Source organism: Mustelus asterias, chromosome 12 (genome assembly GCF_964213995.1).
Source record: "Mustelus asterias chromosome 12, sMusAst1.hap1.1, whole genome shotgun sequence".
In the NCBI taxonomy this organism is placed as follows: domain Eukaryota; kingdom Metazoa; phylum Chordata; class Chondrichthyes; order Carcharhiniformes; family Triakidae; genus Mustelus; species Mustelus asterias.
Window position 1 is genome coordinate 2,998,510 of NC_135812.1, and position 23,997 is coordinate 3,022,506.

The window sequence follows — 23,997 nt, forward strand, 5'->3', positions numbered from 1 at the left end:
AATGTTCGCCTTTATCGCGAGGGGGATAGAATATAAAAGCAGGGAGGTCTTGCTGCAACTGTACAAGGCACTGGTGAGGCCGCAACTGGAGTACTGTGTGCAGTTTTGGTCCCCTTATTTGCGAAAGGATATATTGGCCTTGGAGGGAGTGCAGAGAAGGTTCACCAGGTTGATACCGGAGATGAGGGGTGTAGCTTATGAGGAGAGATTAAACAGATTGGGTCTGTACTCGTTGGAGTTTAGAAGGATGAGGGGTGATCTTATAGAGACATATAAGATAATGAAGGGGCTGGATAGGGTAGAGGTGGAGAGATTCTTTCCACTTTGAAGGGAAACCAGAACTAGAGGGCACAGCCTCAAAATAAGGTGGGGCCGGTTCAGAACAGAGTTGAGGGGGAACTTCTTCTCTCAGAAGGTAGTGAATCTCTGGAATTCTCTGCCCATTGAAGTGGTGGAGGCTTCCTCGTTGAATATGTTTAAATCACGGGTAGATAGTTTTCTGATCGATAAGGGAATTAGGGGATATGGGGAGCAGGTGGGTAGGTGGAACTGATTCGCTTCAGATCAGCCATGATCTTGTTGAATGGCGGGGCAGGCTCGAGGGGCCAGATGGCCTACTCCTGCTCCTATTTCTTATGTTCTTATGTTCCCAATTCCATTTTATTAATCAAGGTATTTGTGATTAAACTGTCAAATGTGTTTGGAAAATTTTTTAAAATCTTAAAATTTGGGTGGTGATTTCAGTAATATGAGGTTATTGGGATTTTGATAGTTACTTTGCCTCCTTTTAACAGTTTGATTAGGGGCTCAGTTAGCAAGACCTGCCTATTTTGGGGAACAGTAAGCAGCAAATGATCTCATTTATAGTCATGAACTGATGAAGTTCTCGTGAGGGACTGACTTGTATTTGGAAAGCTGGAAAAATAGTTAATATAAATTTGAAATAGCACCATGACTTGGTTAAAACCAAATTCAGATGTGCAAACAGCTCTATCTGGTCCATTCTGTGACTCATTCACTCAGATTCAGTTGTTTTTCTGTCTTACAGCTCCCCTGCAGTTCAAGTGAAACATTATTTGGGGCGGCACGGTAGCACAGTGGTTAGCACTGCTGCTTCACAGCTCCAGGGACCTGGGTTCGATTCCCGGCCTTGGGTCACTGTCTGTGTGGAGTTTGCACATTCTCCTCGTGTCTGCGTGGGTTTCCTCCGGGTGCTCCGGTTTGCTCCCACAGTCCAAAGATGTGCGGGTTAGGTTGATTGGCCATGCTAAAAAATTGCCCTTAGTGTCCTGAGCTGCATAGGTTAGAGGGATTAGTGGGTAAATGTGTAGGGATATGGGGCTAGGGCCTGGGTTGGATTGTGGTCGGTGCAGACTCGATGGGCCGAATGGCCTCTTTCTGCACTGTAGGGTTTCTATGATTCTTCTATTTAAAAGTCTGAAATTGAGACACTGATCTCCTTGTAGAAGATTTTGCTGTGAGTTACTTGTTGCACCATTGTGCATCAGGTGTTAGAGTTCTTTCTGGTTGGTGTGATTGGATTCCGGGAGGAAGACTGGATCTCCCTCCAAGGCACATTAATGATATAGCCACATGAGTCAATTATTTTTCAAATGTGTGGAATCTGGGAGGGTGGTGGAGGTGGGATGCTTCACATCCTTTAAAAAGTACTTGGATGAGTACTTGGCACGCCATAACATTCAAGGCTATGGGCCAAGTGCTGGCAAGTGGGATTAAGGTGGGGGGGGGGCGGTGATTCTCCATCCCATCAATCTCACATTGGATGTCATTTGTGCCAGATGATCTATTTCCAGGTTCCTGTAATGACTCTCTCTAGTTGGCTGGTTGAAGCTGTGCAATAGCATCAGTGATATCTCTAATTTCTTGCTCAGTATTGGCACAGAATGTAACAGGTATTGATTAGCCAGTAATTGGGGGGCAGCGTTTGCTGCTGAGAATGAGACAGGCTTTCAGTTGTCTAGTGCACACTATGTTGGTGTAGCACAATTTAACAACGGCCAATAGTTCTTTTGTACCTGTTGTGTGGCACACTGTTACATTACCATCGTCTGTGTCAGGTTTTTAAATAGTCCTGAAATAATTGGGTGCTGTTATTTCATTCAAAGGATAAACCTTAAGAAAGACACTGAAAATGTCCAATTGCTTTGGACATGCGCCTGTAATTGTGAAAAGCAGTCTTGCCCTAGATTATAAGCTCAGGGCTCTGGAATGGAGCTTGAACTCTCAAGGTGAGAGTGGTATCTCTGAACCAAGCTAATTTTATCTCCCCATTCAGCTTTTTGAAAAAAAACTGTGTCTCCATTTAACATCTCGTTCGAATGTCAGCATTTCCAGCAGTGCAGCACTCCTTCATCATTGTACTGTGTGTCAGCTTGGATTGCATGTAAAAGCCTCTGGAGTGGGACTTGAATCCATGATCTTGTGTGGGTGCTCCCCACAGCCAACAGTACATATTTTTTGATCTTAACATAAGAAATAAAAGCTGGAGTTGGACAAACTTCCTGTTGAGCCTGCTGTGTCATTCACTAAAACCATGGATGATCTGATATTGTCTCATTCCACTTTCTCCTGTTTCCATAACCCTCACATCCCCTTGTTGAAGAGTTGCAATCCTGTAATTTGATATTAGCACACTTCAGTATTTGTGTTGTACCCATGTCCAAATCACTCATGTCAATAGAAATCAAGGTGTATTGATGATAAAATCCTTATAGTGCCATCTGCATGCCATTCATTTATTCCTCTACCATCTTATCTATACGTATACTTTAACTATCTTCATTCTCTGCACTGTTACATTTAATACCATGCCTTAATCTGTGTAACCAGTCTCTTAAACCTCCTGTTATATTTTACTATAGAATTTCCTTCACCTTGAGATATCAACTTGCATATTTAATTTGAAAACAAGCCAATAGCATTTTAAAAGTTACAATACAAGTTGGAGAGACTGTCCTTGGAATAAGCACAGTAAGACCTAGATTCAAATGGAAATCCTGAAAAGTTTAAACAGAAATTTTAGAAGTATCATTTGTGCCCAAGTAAGTGGATTTATGATTTTCGAATGTGTCACTAAAAGCTGCACCATTGAGAGGATTGGAAAGGATGACAAATACCAGTGATTTCCTTCCTCGCTTTCCACCTTATTAAAACATGTCATTTGTCAAGCAGAGGCTGTGCACTGGATTGTAGCATGGCCCCATTTTGAATTCACAGGTTCTTGAAGAATATGGAGAATTGCGGCAGTGTGGATTTTCTGTGTGGTCACCCCCGGCACCTGCAGACGTTTTGTTAGCCTGGGAACCATCTTAACCATGCTGGGGAGAGTGGAACAAGATTAGTTCTGCTCCTGAATACCCTGATCATGGGAGGATAGGTTTTGTGTGCTTGTATGTTTCTGCCTTCAGAGCAAAGTGTACATCATAATGAGGAATGTGCACTATCTTAAATTTTTAACAATTTTTAATATCTTTGATGTCTGTTCATCTGGAGTTCAGTCGATCGCGGAAGAATTTTCAACTGAGGTTGCAAAATTCTTTTCAAATCTATTGAATCACCGAATTATCTAATCCATTATTTTAACTAAAAAACTTTGCTGAGGGAAGAGTAAGTCTTTTAATGTTGGAACAGCATGCTCCAGGTGAGTTGCTGATGATGATTTAAGAGATCAACATTTTCTCACACATTACATTGGTCTTCTCCAATCATCATCTTTTATAAACTGATGTGTGGCTCCTGTTCAGTGGATGCGAAGATGTGCACTGGGGCCCGAGTGGGATTATGGTCGGTGCAGGCTCAATGGGCTGAATGGCCTCCTTCTGCACTATAGGATTCTATTAAGTGCTGAATTTTTTTTCATAAAGAAGCTGGCAGTGTAGTGATTTTATTAGTCTTGCCAGTTGCTGCTAATCCTGCAAAATCCTAAAATGGAATAATTTGATTGTACCTGATTGTAAATACAAAATCATTACCAAAAAAATGAGCTTTAACATCTTCAGAATTTTCCCAATTTCACATAATCTGGTTCCTATTTCTGCTTTAGTGGGAGTGCCAGTCACTTAATTGGAGACATTGTGTCTCAAAAGTTCACAAATGTTGAACCCAGAATGTTAGCAACTGTCGCCAGTGAGAATTAATTCCCTTGGATTGCTTGAATCAGTAACATCTCTAGGCTGGCCTGATGAGGGGTTGTAATTGCTTTGAATTCTTAAAATGCCCTTGATGTAGACTCTTTTGAAATGGTACTGAAAATAAAGCTACTTTTTCCTGCCCCTTGTTTAGAACACTGTGTTCCTGATTATAATTGCAAAATGTCAAAGGTGTAAGTGACTATGATAGATGCATGTGCAATTCATACATTAAAAATAATTTAAAAGTCTAAGGGGCATCATTATCCACTGCATTTACTGAAAGTTCTGTGCCCAGTACAAAATCAGGAATTCACTTCAATCTTATTTATAAATAAAGCCCAGCTGAGAGACTGAGATCATTCCAAGATGAAGATTTAATGATAGAATTGCCTGTATTTTTTCTCTTTACAAAACTGTTCCTTTAGAGCTTTTAGCAGCACTTGGGTTGAATGGAACTGTAGCCATCTCTGCCCTTGATTCCACCACTCTACCGCCTGCCAATGTGTGTCACACAGTAAGGAGAGTGACAGATTCACAGCCACGTCTATTGCAGAGCATGAACCTGGAAATCTGCACATATCAGTGACATTGCATACTGTACATGTGTGTTTGCTGCAAAAAATCCATGAATGTCTCACTTTCAAGATGATTGTGATTCTTGTCTTGATACCTAATTATTTTGTGTTATTGTATTCCGAACTAGCAATTAAATGTTCCAATAAATCCCAACACATCAATGCTGGTGGAATGTGACATGTCTACTGGATTGGAATGTTTGTTCCTTAGTGCATTGTCTTTGTAAGCCTAGGACAATTTAATGCTGGTATTTATAAAGTGCATACATCAAATAGCTGTGTGTACATAGATCAGGATTTTAAAAATCGTTGCACTAGTTGTCTCCCTTTCTCTCCCCATCATGCTGAAGTTGTTGATTCTCTACTGGGGTACAGTCCACGCAGGTGCTAGCGAGGATTAGAGGCTAGTATTGGGTAAATTAATGTGGCCTACCATTTTAAAGAAAATGAATCGTGTTTTTAACAATTGGTGAGACATAACCTGTTTATACAGAGATTTACAGCTCAGAGCCACAGGCAGCATTATTAAAGTTACTATATTTATAAATGACCCTGCCTGTTGCTGCCTCTGTTTAAAATTTATTTATTAGTGTTACAAGTAGGCTTACATTAACACTGCAATGAAGTTACTCCCCTAGTTATCACACTCCGATGCCTATTCGGGTACACTGGGGGAGAATTTAGCATGGCTATGCACCCTAACCAGCATGCCTTTCGGACTGCGGGAGGAAACCTGAGCATCTGGAGGAAACCCACAAGGCACAGGGAGAACGTGCAGACTTTGCACAGACAGTGACCCGAGCCAGGGATCAAACATGGGTCCTTGGCGCTGTGAGCAGCCACTATGCCCTAACTCCTACAATCCAGTCTTACTCTCTTCACTATGATCGTATAGAACTGATCCTATGTAGTGTGATTCCTTGCTTACAAACTGATGTTTGTGGCATGTGTTGAAGAGGATGAAATAGATTCTTAGTAATCCTGTTGGTTTAGAATCTGGGAAAGAATGTTGACTTGATTTTATTTTTTGAAGGTTTCAAGAAAGAGGCAGCTTTAATCTAAACCTCAAAAAGATCCCTAATCTGTGCCAATCTCTGCCAGGGTGACTGAGAGAATGTCACCACAAACTCAATATCTGAATTGGGATGGGAAAAACTTGAGCTTGCTTCTGGCTCCTGTTTCTGATTGACTTTCCAGGAAAGTCAGTTTTCTGAAAATAGGACCAGAGCTGGTAACAGAAAAGCAGGATAGATGAGAAGAGTGAAGGAACTACACTGAGAAAAATGAACAAAATTGAAAGCATTTAAGCACACATGCCTGGAATAAATGACCCCAGGGTTTTATGGCTAATTCCTGATAAATGAATTCCAGATGCAAAAATAATTGATCCATGCATGAAGTATAATTTAAAGTAACGTTCCAGTCACTCATAGAATTCCTGATTTAAGACAGAATTCTTAAAGGGATGTTGTCATGGTGAAGTATGTGAAAGGATTATTGGTTTGACTCATTTTCATAAAATGTTACATTGAGAGCTGCTTTACCGCGATCTCATTTCTACTGTTGCAAGAAATTGACCATAAATACAGTTACCATCATGCTTGGCTAGCTTATGCACAGCATCTTGCTTCTATACAGCGCCTTTAATATAGTAAAATGTTTCCAGGTGTTCCACCAAAGGGAAAGAAATAGAGCACAGCAGAAGTTGAAGAGTGGTTGAAGAGAGCTGACTAGGTGAAGTAGTTTTGTGGAAGATTTTGAACAGGGAAATATAATGTAGGAAGCTGTGGGTTTAAAACAAGAATTTCAGAGACCTGTCTGCTATCAATGAAGAGGAATGTGCGATTGATTAGAATTAGAACATCAAAGGGTTGTAGGACTCGAGCTGATTGCAAAGTTAGTGTGTTTTGTAGACAAAGCTCTGGACTTTGAAATAAAAGCAAAACACTGGAAAAGCTCATCAGGTCATGTGGTATCTGTGGAGCGAGAGATGGTACCCTAGGAATGGGAGTTGCTGGTGTGAGTGACTTGAGTGGACCAGGGTGTTGTGGAAGGAATGGTCTCTGATGCTGACCCCTGAAAGGGGAGGGCAGGGGGAAGAGATGTGTTTGGAATTGAAATGGCATGATAGTGGAGGGAGTGGAAGATGATCCATTGAATATAGAGGCCTGTGGGGTGGGAGGTGAAGACGGGGAGCCCTATCATGGTTCTCGGGGGGAGGGGATAGGGAAGGGGTGAGAGGCAGAAATGTGTGTCATGAAAGACAGTGAAGTCACCTGTCAGTCATGTGGGAGGAATCCTCTGTTGAAGAACAGGGAAGACGTTGGAAGCACTAGTATGGAAAGTTGCAGTGTCTGAATAGATACAATGGAGATGAAGAAACTGGGAGAATGGAAGCGAGACGTCACATTAAACAGGGTAGTGAGGAACTGTAGTCAATGTATTTTTAATTTGACTCTCTAGTGGCTAGGAAGCCAAAGGTGGTTGGGACTGATTATCAGGTGGAATATGGACAACTGTCCTCTGGCTGAGTAATGAACATTCATGATGTGGAGAAAATGAACATTCACACAGAGGGTGGTGAGTGTCTGGAACAAGCTGCCAGAGGTAGTAGTAGAGGCGGGTACAATTTTGTCTTTTAAAAAGCATTTAGATAGTTACATGGGTTCGATGGGTCTCGAGAGATATGGACCAAATGCCTTCAATTGGGATTAGCTTAGGGGTTTTAAAAAAAAAAGGGCGGCATGGACAAGTTGGGCCGAAGGGCCTGTTTCCATGCTGTAAACCTCTCTGACTCTATGGAGCTGGCTGGCAATGGAGCATTCAATCTTGAGATGAGAGGAGGGTGGTAGTTCAGTATGACACTTGGGGCAGATGAAGCATTGCAGGAATTGTCCTGGCAGCTAGAAATCCTGTTTCAAATTGACTATTTCTCTGGAATGTAATCCATTTCTTTAAGGGAACAGCTGTGCTTCAAGAGATTATCCATCCCTTGCAACTTCTGCACCATCAATTTTTTTCTCCTGTTTGTTGGCTTTCTTTCCGCTGTGATTTTTGTTACACAAGTACCAGGCTGACATGCTATCCCCTTTTTGATGATGGTCTCAGTTTGGTGACTGCTGCACTTGCGTGCAGCCTTTCTTTATCCTCAACCCCACAACCTCCTGTCCGTACCAATACCTAACTTGTTAGAATGGTTTCCTCAGTTATGTTGCTGTTTCTGATTTTAGTTTTCCTCCACATTAAATTAATATAAATGTCTGTATGACAGAAAACCCAAATCTCCTATGTCATCAATTGAATCATCTAGCTCCAGTGTGCTTAGAAATGTACTGGTGTTGTCTTCTCCTGCTCAAATATCACTATCTTACTGCTGATTGAATGATTACACAGACCTATTGGGAAGATCCCTTTTAAAATGATCACTCTCATACCTGTTCTTGTATTGAATTGTATTAAGTGTCCAACACCAGTGTCAAGCTTTTATCAAAAGCTCAAGATAAAAGCAAAATATTGCGGATGCTGGAGATCTGAAATACAGACAAAATGCTGGAAAAACTCAGGTCTGGCAGCATCTGTAGAGAGAGAACTAGAGTTAATGTTTCAAGTCCAGTATGACTTCAGAACTGAAGAAGCGTCATATTGGATTTGAAGCATTAACTCTGTTCCTCTCTCCACTGATGCTGCCAGCTGAGTTTTTCCAGCATTTTCTGTTTTTATTAGAGCAGAAACCCAAAGTATATTTGCATGATTCAGACCGGCCTCCCTGGTTTGCATTGTAGGCTCACTTTGCTGCTATTTGTGTAGGTCCCTGTGGTTGAGCTGAGGCGGCACAGTGGTTGGCACTGCTGCGCCTCAGTGCCAGGGATCTGGGTTTGATTCCCAGCTTGGGTCACTGTCTGTGTGGAGTTTGCACGTTCTCCCCATGTCTGCGTGGGTTTCCTCTGGGTGCTCTGGTTTCCTCCCACAGTCTGAAAGATGTGCTGGTCAGGCGCGCTGGCCGTGCTAAATTCTCCCTCGGTGTACCCGAACAGGCGCCAGAGAGTGGTGACTAGGGGATTTTCACAGTAACTTCATTGCAGTCATAATGTAAGCCTTACTTGTGACCAATAAATAAACTTTAACTTTAGTTAGCCAGAGGTCTTGCAATATAATAGTGGCTATTGTGTGAATTGCTCCTTGATGCCAGTTGTAAACTTCCGTCCTCACCTTTAATGCTAACTGTGAGGAACTTGTGAATTTCTCCGTTTGACTCTCATGTCTTTGGGATGTCAAAAACTAGTAACTTAATTAGTTAATTTAAAACTATAGATTGTGCTGTAACATCAGGAAGAGCAGCATCCAATTTGTGTATAACAAGGTCTCGCAAATGGAACTGAGATGTATAACCATGAATCTGTTGAGTTTGTGGGATAAATGTTGACCAGGTACAAATCCAGCATTGTTCTTCAAATAGTACTTTCATGTCCACATGAATAGGTAAGTCTTTGCTTTAACATTTCACCTGGTGACCTCTTCTGACTGTTCCACACTCCCTCTACTGCAGTGAACTATTTGACCACCATGCTCTCAAATACCCCTGTCCTTTGCTTCTCACCAGAGAAAAAATAGAGGGATAAAGATGTACGTGGGGGCTTTTAGTAGTCAGAAAACCTGACCACAGTGAAAATTATTTGGCCAGAATAAGAGAAATAAGCGATACATTTTAGATTTTCTACTGGTGTACATTTTTGTGCTGATTTTGTCCTTGCCCCAGGGAAGGAATATTTCGACCTCGCAGGTCTGCATTTCAAATTTTAACAAAGTTTTAACCCTTGGGCCTCCTTTTTTCCCAAAAAGAAATGCAATCAAATTGTGATGGAGAATTTTGGCTTCAATTTTTTTTTCCTAACCCCAACTGTCTCTTTCCCCTAAAACCTTTTTGCTTGACTTTATTGAAGTTTGAAACGAAGCCCAGTTTAAAGTAATGCTGTGGCGAGATCTTCTGTTCAAATAAATGTGATTAAAAGATTTGGTCCACCACTAAGTACTTTTAACTCTGCCACTGTATGTATTGGATTTAAAAAAACAACTTTAGTATGTACAGCATACCTAAGTTTAATTTGAGCTAGTCAATGTTTTATTGTAGCCAGGTGTCCAAGGAAAGTGTCAAGCCATTTCATTCAAATATAAACATCGTGTGGACCTGGTTTGAGTTAAGTTTGTTTGAGTTGAGTTAGTGATTGAAATCTGTTTGGTTCTTGAATTTTTTTTCAGGTGAGTATTTTGTAGCTTGACTGTTTCAAGTCACAACTCTGAAGTCCTCTGGATAGTTTCTGTGCATGGTGAGAAAAGAACAGAAGCATTTGGCTGTTAGGGTTTTGCCTGTGTTGTCATTACCACTGTTCACTTGCTCCTTAACACATTTGGTAGTTAAAGCCCCAAGTCACAACTTGGTATATTTTTATTTAGTGTAGGTGCATATCTATCAGTTTTTAGGGATGAAAGAAACAGATTTTAACCATAATTTGCCGTCCATTCAGTTCTTTGGAGCAATGTTGGTCTCTACTCTGTAAATGGAAATGAATATCAGTGGGTGGGTAAAGAGCTTCCCTGCTGATATTTAAAACCTGTGTGCATAACACAGGTGACCTTTTTAATTTTTAATATTTCATCTTTAAGATCATCCACATGTTGGATCTCCTTGCTGCTAAGTCGAAAACTGGTCACTTCAATCAGTGGGATTGGGGTATTGAAACAATCTAGTGTAAGGTGGGGGAGGGTGTGCAATTTAATCCCGTTTCGGTGTACATTGGGGGGTACTTTGAACAAAAATAGTGTGTAATTGCCTCTGCCACTCTTGGGGACAAACTCAGTATTCCAGCCTTTTGACTTTGCTCGAATCAATAGGGTGTTGCCTGACTGATGGCTCCCTTCTTTGTGAAATGACTCACAGTTTGCATAGCTGTGGCTGAAAGCTAGCATTCAGGTGTGTAAGGACATAGTAACAGCCGGGTGATTTATCAGTCTGAACCTGCTGCATTTCAAACGTCTGACTCCTTTGTTTGAAAGAATGTTGCTTGATAGGTCTGTTCCCTATATTAAGATCTTTATGGCTTCTGCTTACTCATAGGACATTAGATGTGAAGATTGTTGTATTCCAGTCATTGGTATTGAAGTGATGCAACCTTCTCGGCATTGAATTCATTTTCTCTCTGCTCATGAAGAGTACCAAGATCCATCCTGTTCTTTTTCCACATGCCCATTATTTATCTATGTTTGCAGCCTATTGACCACAGAGGCATCAATAAAGACCGATCTCCCAACAAGCCATGCTTGCATAATAATAAAAGCAAAATATTGGAAATCTGAAGTGCTCGGAAAGCTCAGTGGGTCTGGCAGCTTCTGTGGAGAGAGAATAGAGTTGACGTTTTGAGTCCATATGATTCCTCTTCAAGTGGAGTCTTCAGCAGGAGTCACTGGAGAATCATCAGAGGCATGCACCTCTCTCCAGAAAAGGAGTTTAGATGCCAATTTTAAAGTCCTTTCATGACCAACCTAACTGAGATCAGCAAACATGGTGCAGATTGAGAATCAAACCTTGGATCTTGTGTGTAGCCAGGCCTACATTTACCCACCGCACTATGGGGAAGGTTTTTTAAATCTTAAATATAAATACAAAACAACCTTTCCTTTCCTCCTTCATACTATATAATTTTCCTGTGGATTGGCGGGTTGGTGATATTTCAGGCATCAGTGAATCATTATTGAAGACTCTTTTGTTTTAAAGCCTCTGCTTATTCTTTCTTGTGTCTAAATAAGATGGTCTCTGTCTGAAATTGCATACAACAGTCCAAGCTGTCATTTTCAAGGAACAGTTTCTAAAGTATTGTGTTATCGGTATCTGACAACGCCAAAGTCGCTCTTGGCATGGCTTCACGGCTACTTATCCAGGCATTCACTTCAGCTGTAATGTTAAATTGGTTATCAACAGCCTTGATGGTGGATCAAATGTGGAGCTAGAAACTCTGCTCAGGATCAAGATAGAGTCCTCGAATGTTACAGCACTGAAAAACAAGGATAGCCCATGGTAAATTTAATCGCAGCTCAAATGGGGCGTGTGGGAAAGCACCAAGTGATGACCAGCTACATGCTGAGGGCAAGTTACATTCACTCTCTTGCTGTTTGTTGATTGATGAGACTTGAGAACACTCTTTGAGACAATGTCTGTCCCACAGGCTTGGACGTCTAGGGGCACAGACTCACAATAAGAGTTAAGCTCTGTAGGACTGAGGTGAGGAAGAAATTCTTCATTGAGGGTGGTGAATCTTTGGAGTCCTCCATCCCAGAGGCTGTGGAGGCTCAGTCATTGAGTATGTTTGAGATTGATTTTTTAGATATTAAAGATATCAAGGAAAATGGCTTTGAATGTTGGAGCCAACTTGAGGGACTGTGGCCTACTCCTACTATGTCTCTGGGAGGCCTGTTTTCCCTAAGCTTTTCCCTAAGTTAATGACTGTGAAACTTGTGAAATTTGCTAAGTTATTGTTGATAGACATAAGAACAAAGAACGATACAGCACAGGAACAGGCCCTTCGGCCCTCCAAGCCTGCGCCGCTCATGTGTCCAACTAGACCATTCGTTTGTATCCCTCTATTCCCAGTCTGTTAAAGTCTCTGGGATAATAGTCGTATGTGTTGAATCTTTTGTGGGACTTTACATTGCATGTTTTTTATATTGTCTGTTTAAAACTGTTGCATGTACATTTTATCTTGTCTTTTAACCTGTTTTGTGTTTCTCTGTAGGTTGGTGACCTTGTGAAGGTAACCAAGATCAATGTGAATGGCCAGTGGGAAGGAGAGTGCAATGGTAAACATGGTCACTTCCCTTTCACCCATGTTCGACTTCTGGATCAACAGAACCCTGAAGAGGACCTAAGCTGAGTGTGTTTGTTTTTTTAAAAACGGTGATTTGAATTACGAATGGGAACAAGCTTTCTGTAGTTCCATTTTCTCCCCTCAAGACTTTGGCCCTTTTGACGTTTACACTAACCCTGTAAGATCACAGTTGACTCCGACTATGAAATGCTCTGAGTGCAGCCTGCGGATCCCAGTGAAGAACTGTGCTGGTGTATGATGTTTTAGTGTCACCTCTCATCTCTGACATAACGGTTATGTTGTTCATTGGTGCTTGAGATATGGGACACCAGGTGATGTGCAGCTTTACAATATCTGTTTTGCTTCAGAGCAGCCAATCAGAGTGCTGACTCCACCTTAGCTGATACTAATTGATATCCACACAAGTATTCTGGCTGGTTAATGTGTGAGAGAATATGTTAAAAAAGAGTGAACAGAGCTCCCCAGTGGCCAAGCAGGTAATGACATCTCTGATGCAGCACCAAGTTGGACAGGCAGTGGGTGTCAGGTCCTCATCCTCTTTCTGTATTGAGTTGACAGTGAGTCTGCAGTTGTTCTGAATCAGAGGATTGGGAGGGAGGGGGCAATTAATTGTAATTCCCACTCCTGTTTGTTATCCAGTCAGCTCTGCTGGATACAGCAGGTATGGACTTAAACGAGGATAGGATCCATGCCTGCTGTGGAACAGCACACTGGTGCTTGCATATGACATACCTATTTGGTTGAGATACTGAGGGATGGAGGACTGGTGCAATGAAATTGTCCTCCTGCACTAGTCAACGGCATGAGGAGAAGGGATAAAGTTTAATCATCCTCTTTGTTACATGTTCTCACACATTAACATTGCAGTATATGGTTGTAAATACTAAACACTACTGAATGGGGATATATCGTGCTAATTTTGGCTGATTTCAGGTGCTTTAATAAGCAAATGACTATGTTCTAAAACCGCCTATGTGAATCACTTAACAATCATGGTAAATATTTTTTACAGTAACCATTAGAGACACTAATGTGGGCAACTGACATGTCTACACTGGAGATGGACCTTCAACTGTACCCTGCACATACACAATTTGACACCAGTCTAAGCACAGAAGTGTTGCTTTACAGTTTCACCGTGAGATCAGGTTTATCCTCAAATAAGTGAAATACTACTTGCTCCAAAAGCCTTCTCCCAGAACCTTGAGATTTGCCAAAAATAAAAAAAATCAAGTCTTTGAAAGAAAATAGAAATTCTAAGTGCTGTTGTGTCTGGGATAGCTGCAAAATGAAACACTAAGTAGCTAACACTAAATGAGGAGAGGACCAGCAGCTTTCAGCCAGGAGTTTACTTCTACTAATGTAGAAATAGTTCAAAGAGATGGTGAAGATCAATGAATTTCAGATTAGTGTTTAGGTACTTGGTGGACCCATGCCTCATGTCGGGTGTTTTGGCACACTGACATTACAGGACAGTTTCTGAAGAATGGCAATGAACGTGCTCTCCAGGTATATTACTCAGACTGTTCCTGCCCTTAAACTGCTAGATGGGGTCCAAGATGCCTCATGTTCCCACCCTTACTTTGAATAAAGTTACATTACTCTTCTGAAGCAAGTACAAGTTCTACAGCATGTGAAAAATTGACAAGATTGTACAGGAAGATGTAAAGAAAAGCTGAGTACTTGGAAGCATTCTTCTGAACTGACCTTGATGTTTTAATGTTTTGCTGATGTTTGCTTTAACATAACCGCGTAGTTAAATTTCATTTAGCAATTGTACTCTAACTTCCTTACAAGGTCCAGTGCTCAAATGATTTTCTTGGTTTTTTTTCTTTATTCCAACTCTTGTTCTGATTTCAAATTGTAATGATTTTTTTTTTAGCTTTGTGACTTAGAACTATAACACAATCAGACATGGATGGATTTATTGTTCTAGGCTTGCTTAGTGACTGACCACTTTTCCTTAGTCTTGATGGCTGTGAATGTTTCAGTAATTTGCAGAATGCACCACGGAAATGCAGCATTTGAGATGGATTGTGTTGTTGGAATTACTCCTGGAGAGTTATTCATAGTTTGCTATTGACCCTTAAAGGTTGGAGTATTGATTGAGGGTGGGAGAAACCATTTCCTTCAATAACATCGAGTGGGCAACAAAGCTAAACATTTAGTTTTATGTAACTTCAATTATTGTCATTTGAAACCTATCCTTCAGGTAACCTTGCAGCAACTAGATTTTCCACTACCCCTTCTGCCCCCGCTGTGCCACTCTTTAGGGTGATGTTTTATTCCATGTTTACAGCCGTGGTTTACCTTTGTCTTTATCATCCATTGTCAGTACCATGAGCTAAATTGTAATCTGAACCATCTGTGTACAGATTGCTATCATAAATGAGAGATTGGAAAATAGAATTTGAGCAAATGTTCTACTTGTATCTCCTGTCTACCATTAGTTTAAAGCTGACATCCTAAACATCGGCTCAGGAGTATTAAAAGATCTCCGATCTCCTATTCAAAAAGCTGCACAAATGTGTGCCAAATGATTTTCAAAGCATCACTCAAAATAAATTACAGAACTATAAAAGGGATAGCACTGCTTTCTACTGACAGTAATGAATGTTGTAATCATTGTAATGAGTACAGACTATACTCAACCAACATATGCTTGCAAAACCCAAAACAAAATGTCTACCGTTAGATGTGATTGTGGTTGGACAGCACATGCTGAACAATCCTGAGTGTGCTAATAGCTCATTAACAGCCGATTTAAGGTAATCAGTTGAGCTCATAATATGACTCATTTGCACTTGTTAGAAGCGACATACATACATATATGGGCCTGTTCTTTGCAAACAAACAGAAGATGTACAAGCCTTGCATGTTTTTTTTGAATTATCTGGGAGCTAGGGAGTGGAAGGTTCCTGTTGCTTTCTCCATGGCAACACAACACCTCAGCCAATCAGCGCCCTTTGCTCCTGTGGTATAAATTTCGCATTCTTGCATTTGTCCTGATGAGTGCAAGACAGAAAGCTTCAGCCACATGTCTCCTCAGCAAGATTCATGTTCTGTGATACCAAGCGAATTGCCTAAAAATGTATTTGTGGAATTTGAGTTTTGGTCTGCAAATACGGTTTGCTTTGGGTGGGATGAGGGGTGACTAGGTGGCATCTGCCCATCTTCAAGTTCTTTTTCTGCTGAGTACTGAATGTAAAGGGGAGCTGAATGCCAACTTTTCTGAGGTGCTATGGGAATGGAGGGGTGGAACACACCTGTTAGGTTCATTAGGTTGGGGAACAGCTCCAATAGGTCAACAATTCTCCAGTCAAGGAAGGGAGATGAAACACTGCAGTAGGAGGTAGAGGGCTAGATACCAGCTGTGCTCATTGGCTTGTTGCTACATTTGTCTCTTTCGTCCTTTGGCAAGGGTTGGAGGTGACCTTTTCCATGGAAGTATGGACGTGTGGGCTTTGCTTTCTGTTGGTCAATTAGCTCATCTCAGCTGGAATGAATTTGTGCCGATCGGTATTTTTAATATTTATAAACTAAATCATCATGGCCCTTCAGTGGCAGTCTCTCAATCAAGTTTTACTGATTAACCTTTCATCCTAAATCTTGGCAGTAGTTGTGTGAATAGGTTGGAGTTTGATAATTTAGCGAAGATAATGAAGCTTCCATTTTTGTTGGGGTTGGAGGTTAATCATTTTAGCTAAGCCTCTGAGTTTGGTGCATCTGCTCCACTCCACTGCACTGCACACATTGATGCTTTTTCAATGCTTGACATTTCAAGTTCTTTTCTCCAATCGTTGTCAGGTGCTATTCCCTACTACAATCTATCTAAAGTTTCCCTCTGCTCCTTTTACCTTCTGGGTACAGGTGCTGAACTGTCCTTTATTGGCCAGGCTGCTGGCCAACATATACTGGCTCAACTTGGATCAGAGTTGAAATCTGCTCAACTCACTGGATGAAGTTGCTGAACCATTAGCAGAGCTGCAATAATTAACTTAAACAGATAGTACTTTTCAGCCTTTTGTGGGGCAGAATGCAGGCAACTCAAATAGATTGCAGCCCATGCCAGGTGTATCTCTTGGAGCTAGTATTTTTGCCACAATAGCACTGCAGGTTTTTCCTATTGCTACTGTAAAGCCTAATAAGAACGCATAAGCCTTCTGTCTGAAGGCTTAAGGGGCGGCACGGTGGCACAGTGGTTAGCACACCAGGGACCCAGGTTCGATTTCCGGCTTGGGTCACTGTTTGTGCGGAGTGTGCACGTTCTCCCCGTGTCTGCGTGGGTTTCCTCCGGGGTGCCCTGGTTTTCTCCCACAGTCTAAAAGACATGCTCGTTAGGTGAATTGGCCATGCTAAATTCTCCCTCAGTGTACTTGAACAGGCGCCGGAGTGTGGTGACTAGGGGACTTTCACAGTAACTTCATTGCAGTGTTAATGTAAGCCTACTTGTGACTAATAAATAAACTTTAACTTGACATTTGCCAGTCAAATCCACAGCATTCTCCACTACATTTAACAAGTGTCCTTGGGGACCAAGAAGAAATGAGGTCCAGATTGAGGTTATTGAAGGTTAGTGGTTTGTGTTCTCAGCTACTCATGATGCTAGCTCCCATCATCCTAATAGTGCCTTTTAAATGTCTAGGTAATGAGCCCAATTGGTCCAATTCTATTGCAAATGTTAAAGTCACTGCCTCTTGTGTTCAACCAACCATTGGTCTAATAACCCTCTGTGGGATGCTTTCTCTCATGCTGTTTCCACTCGGGGTTACTAGGACAGCTTTCTAGATTTGGGACTAAAGGTGAGCAGTGCTGCACTGCATTGCGACAGCAGCTCTGTCAGAAGCAGCAACTAATCAGTACATAGCATCCAGTTGTGATCTAGCAACAGCATGCTTTCACTTCTTTCATTGGGAGTCTCTTTACCACATAGCTTAATGGAGTTAGGTCGCAGCTTTCTGGTGATAAAGATTGTTTTTTCCTGCAGGAATATCTACTTGCTTTTGACCTGGCCATAGATTGTGCCAGACAGAATCTGAAACTGTCCTCAGTCCAATTGGCTGCTGTAGAGGCCTAAAGTCCATCTAATTAAAATCTCTTGTCTGATGAAGATCATCAGTTCACTACATCTGTGGTTGATTCATCATTTGGTGAGTGTATTGGACAGCACTGCTCCAGACCACCCTCCACCTCTGTTTTAATGCTACTTACTCTGTTTTCCCTCCTCCACATCAATATATTACATGACATTTTCCTTCACTGCACTATGTTTGCAACCTATCCAACCACTAAACCGTCTGAATCCTCTTAGTTTATTGTGACTCTTATTGATATTTTTAAAACTCCACTCTGTGCCAATCTAGTACTCAAAAAGTTGTAAATGATGGGATCTGAAAGCTTGGATTTGTTCTATCTGATGGCCTCTTCACTGCAAACTCTAAACACATTGACTGAGCTCACTCGCTCTGTTTATTTTTAAACTATTCAGCCACTACATTTGATTTGCACAGCTAATGGAATGCAACACTTTATAGACAAACGTTTTTGTAGACATTAGTTGGTTATTTTCTAGCCGTGATTTAAAAAGAAATTAAACCAGTTGTTTCTGATATTAGCAGTAAGCAGTGCCATTGTAGGTGCAGCATTAGTTCCCCCGATGTCATCAGGCAGTAAGCGTGGCTGGCAACAAAGAACACATGGTAAACAGCTGGTAAATCAGGCAGTCACTGAATATTTAACAACAACCCCTTTCACCCAGTTACAAAAGACTAGTTTGATGTCTGAGCAGAATTTTTGTGTATTTTTTTGATGTTTCAATGTATTTGAGTGAATCATTGAGCATCAACAATCATTGCTGCAGGCGCCTGATCTCCACAGCTCAAAGAATGACAGTGTCAGAACACTTGTATTGAAAGGTGGCATTGTCAAATGGTAACCAAGTCCGGTGGGCCAGTGATGATTAGAGATTACATGTTACAGCGGATCTTCTTCCTGTTTACTGTTTGAATGGTAAGATTTACTGTCAATTTTTCTCTTTTTTAAAAACGCTGGAATTATATAGATCAAATGGCATTGGAGGAAAAGATGAGTTAACATTCTGGATAAGAGTGTCGGTACCCAGTTGATTGGAAGGAGTGGGGTGTGTTTCTCGCTTGCCTCTCGGGTGCCCTTGACCGAGTTGTAGTAATGCCTTTGTAATTGACTCCTCTCCAGTGTATATGGTAACAGTCATCCTGGTGTCTGTAGGACAAATCAGATTTGGTGATCATACTGTCTGATAATCTGAAGCTTCACCCTAATGGTCACTAGTGCAGAGACCCACTTTGGAAAGCACTGTCATTTTGCCTGCTGACACTCAATCTGAAAGCAATTGTCTATTGTACATAGAAATGGCAACAAACTGGCTGTTCACCCCAACATGTCCATTCTGGCGCACTCACTCCAGCCTATGGAATTAATGTGTCCTGGTGGAGCTATTTTCTGGAAAATGGTGTGTGACAGCCAACTGGAAAGATGACCCACCCACACTGCAGATTAAGAAATAAACTCTGCATTTCCACTGATGCTCAGTGGATGAATGCATCATCTGCTGTGATACTGAGTCACATATACCAGAAAGACCCTAGCTTCTATTCCTAGTCTGTGAAGTATTAGCTGATGTCGGTGTGGAGCGGGTGTGGGGCAAATAGAAGCACTAATTGACTAAGGAGAAATGGGGAGGGAATTGGCCCGAGTTCCCACTCCTTCCTGATTGCTGTCCACCAAATTGAATAGCCTGTTGCCACAGCTTGCCAAGGCTCTTGCATGATCAAGCACAGATGCAGAATTGCATGTTGGCTGGGAGCTGTGTAGCTGGTATCCTGCCAACGGTTCTGCATTTGCAGGAGAGAGGGAAATGGAGCAAACTCTGCAACAGCAGAGAGTGGCTGAATTTCTCTGCATTGCAGCAATGTGTGGGCTTCAGGTCACTTGGCAAAGATGTGTGTGGGGAAATTTCAGAATTTCATACAAGCAAGCTCCTGCTGTTAAACAGAGAATTACTGAGGCCGTCTAGCCTGTAAGCTTTGATTTGAATAAGATTTTGAGCCTGGTGACTGGAACAGAATTAAATTCTTCTCATTCGTTAACTCATCTGTATACAAGTGCAGCAGAAACTCCTGAATTGCCAAGTCAGTCAGTATAACAAATCAGTTGGTTCATTGGAGCACTTCCAAGTGGTGAACAGCTGTTACCCTCACACCGTGACACCGTTTTAATTTTTGGAAGGAGGGAGGATAGGGAAATTATTTGAGCTGTGTTTGATCTCTGTATAGACCATATACCGGTTTTTAAGGGATATGTAAATGCAAACATATTAATCTGATCCTTTGCCTACACAAGAAATTGAGTGTCTTTTCTATTTGGAGCCAGTCTGCATGGATGTGACCCATCCGTTTGCAGATCTAAGGGTGCAGGTGATTGCCTGTTGGAGTACTGGAGTGTACGGGGGGGGCAGGTTCTGTTACCTTGTCACCTCGCTAATGCCCGCTGATGTGGGAATTGGGTTTCACAGTGATACTAACCTCCACCAGCACTCTTGGGAAAGTTGCCAGTGTATGTGCTCTCAGACCCCAGTCCATTGTCTGTGCTGAGGGAAGGAATGAAACCAGAGGGAAGTGTATAAAGGTGGTGAGTTAAACTAGGAATACTTTTCCAGCTGTTTTTGGTGGGCTGGCACAACATGGAAAAAAATGATACAGAGAGTAGATTGTCTGTGGTGCCTGATGCAAACCTATCAAGACTTGCTGGTAAATTGGTGATTTTTTTTTTTTCCCTTTGATGTGTGCCTGACCCACTTTCCCAATCGTGGACTGATTTGATGGAACATCCAGATATTCTAAAACAGATATCAATTTTCTCTTCAGTTCTATTCAGAGTTGGCCCTGTACCTTAGGGTTTTGTTTGGAACCAAGCCTTTATCATCCATCCAAATGTGACCCAGGGCAAGTGGTTACAGAATTCTGGAGGAAAAGCAAGCAACACATTTCCATCTTGTGATAAAGTGAGGAACTCTGGATATTTTCAAGGGAGAGGCTTTGATTTCTGACTGGCTTTGCCCTCTTTTTCTATATATATTATATATATACATGAAAGCTGAATCCATACAAACTTAAATACTGCTCTCCCTCAGTAAATGTCAATCAATGTTTTAAAATGCTGTTATTTTTGTAATTGTACTGTACCCTTGTTAATCTGTTAGGAGGGGTAATTCTGGGTTATTACTGTGGAGATCTTATGCATTGTGTTAATCTGAAGAGACATCTACAACACTCCTCCATGACAATTAAAATCCAGCTTTATTTTCTGTAGCATGTACTGTAATGTATGTTTATTATATCTAGCAAATAAAATCACTTGAGAAACGACTACCGTACATTATCTGCTTGTCCCTGGGTGAAATGATTCATGTCACAAAGCATTGCACTTAACAATGTGCCCACGTATTTCTGAGCCTGCAGGTTCAAGAACATCTAAGATCTTTTGATGTAATAATGAGGGAGTGCCATGTAGTTGGTGCTGTTAAATTTAAAGAGTAATGTTGAAGATCCTATTCAAAAAAGAGCAGAGAGTCATCTGATATTCCACCCTTTTTGAGATGAGACGTTAAACTGAGGCCTCGTCTTCCCTCTCTGGTGGCTGTAAAAGATCCCAGGACACAGAGTGGGAGAATTATTCCCCCTGTTCCAGCCAATATTTATTCTTCACCCAACATCACAGAAGCAGAATAATTAGTCCTTACCATTGACTGTGAAGCACTTTGCGTTATCCTGAGATTTTGAAAGGTGTCGGAAGCACAAGATAGTTCCCTCAACTAATCTCTAGAATGTGACACCATTCTACTTGGATTGTGACAGATTTGTACCTCAGCTCCTTTTACACCTCTTTGATCCATATTACTTGATTTTAAAAAAGACTGTTTCCAAGACTGAAATCAATTTACTCTCAGCATCTGCATCCCTTTTGGGGAGAAAGTACTTCCTGATTTCTCTTCTGAACAGCCTAGTTTTAATTTTTAAACTATTCTCCTTGTTTTGGATTCCATGACCAGAAAGAAAATAGTTTATCTCTCTTGCCTGTCAAAACCCTTCATCTTAAACACCTTGATCAAATAACCGTAAACCTTTTAATCTCAGGATACAACCAAGTCCATGCAATCTTCAAATTAGCTCTGCAATTCTACATTCATCTAATTCGCATCTGAGGGGTGTGATTAGTGTGATGAGATGCTGTATTAACTGGGATTTCCACTTTCATTGTGATATTAACATCACAAATTTAAGACTTGATGGATATTGGGCAGAGTAATGAGCCTGTGGAATAGATACATTGCTGCCTGGGCTATGACGCTTTCAAGAGAAGGTAAGTGCCTTTTTATAAAACTTTTGGTCATAGAGTCAGAGGTTTACAGCATGGAAACAGGCCCTTTGGCCCAACTTGTCCATGCCATCCTTTTTTTTAAAACCCCGAAGCTAATCCCAATTGTCCGCATTTGGCCCATATCCCTCTATACCCATGTAACTATCTAAATGCTTTTTAAAAGACAAAATGGTATCCGCCTCTACTACTACCTCTGGCAGCTTGTTCCAGACACTCACCACCCTCTGGAAAAAATTGCCCCTCTGGACTCTTTTGTATCTCTCCCCTCTCACCTTAAACCTATGCCCTCTAGTTTTAGACTCCCTACCTTTGGGAAAAGATATTGACTATCAAGCTGATCTATGCCCCTCATTATTTTATAGACCTCTAAGATCACCACCTACGCTCTAGAGATAAAAGCCCCAGTCTATCCAGCCTCTCCTTTATAACTCAATCCATCAAGTCCCGGTAGCATCCTAGTAAATCTTTTCTGCACTCTTTCTAGTTTAATAATATCCTTTCTATAATAGGGTGACCAGAATTGCACACAACTTCAAGACATTCCAACTCCTGTATTCAATGTTCTGACCGATGAAACCAAGCATGCCGAATGCCTTCTTCACTATGTCCACCTGTGACTCCACTTTCAAGGAGCTATGAACCGGACCCCTAGATCTCTTTGTTCTGTAACTCTCCCCAACGCCCTACCATTAATTAGTAGGTCCTGCCCTGGTTCAATCTACCAAAATGCATCACCTCACGTTTGTCTAAATTAAACTCCATCTGCCATTCGTCAGCCCACTGGCCCAATTGATCAAGATCCCGTTGCAATTGGAGATAACTTACTTCACTGTCTACTATGCCACCAATCTTAGTGTCATCTGCAAACCTACTAACCGTGCCTCTTATATTGTCATCCAAATCATTAATATAAATGACAAATAACAGTGGACCCAGCACTGATCCCTGAGACACACCACCGGTCACAGGCCTCCAGTTTGAAAAACAACCCTCTGCAACCACCTTCTGTCAAGAAGCCAATTTTGTATCCATTTAGATATCTCACCCTGGATCCCGTGAGATTTAACCTTATGCAACAACCTACCATGCGGTACCTTGTCAAAGGCCTTGCTAAAGTCCATGTAGACAACATCAACTGCACTGCCCTCATCTACCTTCTTGGTTACCCCTTGAAAAAGCTCAATCAAATTTGTGAGACATGATTTTTCACTCTCACAGCCATGCTGACTGTCCCTAATCAGTCCTTGCGTCTCTAAATGCCTGTAGATCCTGTCTCTCAAAATACCTTCCAACAATTTACCCACCACAGACGTGAGGCTCACTGGCTGGTTCCCAGGCTTTTCCCTGCAGCCCTTTTTAAACAAAGGCACAACATTTGCCACCCTCCAATCTTCAAGCGCCTCACCCGTGACTATCGATGATTCAAATATCTCAGCTAGGGGACCCGCAATTTCCTCCCGAGCCTCCCACAATGTCCTGGGATACACTTTTTCAGGTCCTGGGGATTTATCTACTTTGATGCGCTTTAAGACTGGTCCATCTGATCTAGACTGGTTTCAATTACCTGAGGATGTCAGGTAAATTTTCCAACGTATTTCTTTCCTTATGGCCCTGATTTTCTTTCTGTCCCTTAGAGCGGATTACACCGTGGTACTGAGGGCAGTTGTGTTTCATTACGATGCCAGGCAATTATAGTGTGTGGCAGTCTTACTGAACTGCTTGCTATTTTCCTGCCCATCAATTCTTTGTGTAAAATGGGAGTCTGAAAGTTTGGGGTGGTGCTCAAATTTGAGCCATTTTCATTAACCTATTTTGGTCCCCATTTCAGTGAGAAGACATAGAAAAGTCTGGGTTTACTGAAACTCCTGTTTTCACCTGGTGCCCAAAGGTTAGAATCGTAGAATCCTTACAGTGCAGAAAGAGGCCATTCAGCCCAACAAGCCTGCACTGACAATTCCATCCAGGCCCTAACCCCAT

The 23,997-nt window shown here is 41.6% G+C and overlaps 1 protein-coding gene across 1 annotated transcript in view; it reads left to right on the forward strand.

Annotated features, from left to right (window-relative positions):
• Nucleotides 1-21,021, forward strand: part of crk (v-crk avian sarcoma virus CT10 oncogene homolog) — a 37,967-nt gene extending 16,946 nt beyond the window's left edge. The window contains exon 2 of the mRNA XM_078224578.1: nt 12,511-21,021. Within this exon, the coding sequence (XP_078080704.1) occupies nt 12,511-12,648 (138 nt within the window). The 3' untranslated portion in view covers nt 12,649-21,021. The remainder of the gene's footprint in view (nt 1-12,510) is intronic.
• Nucleotides 21,022-23,997: the final 2,976 nt, after the last annotated feature.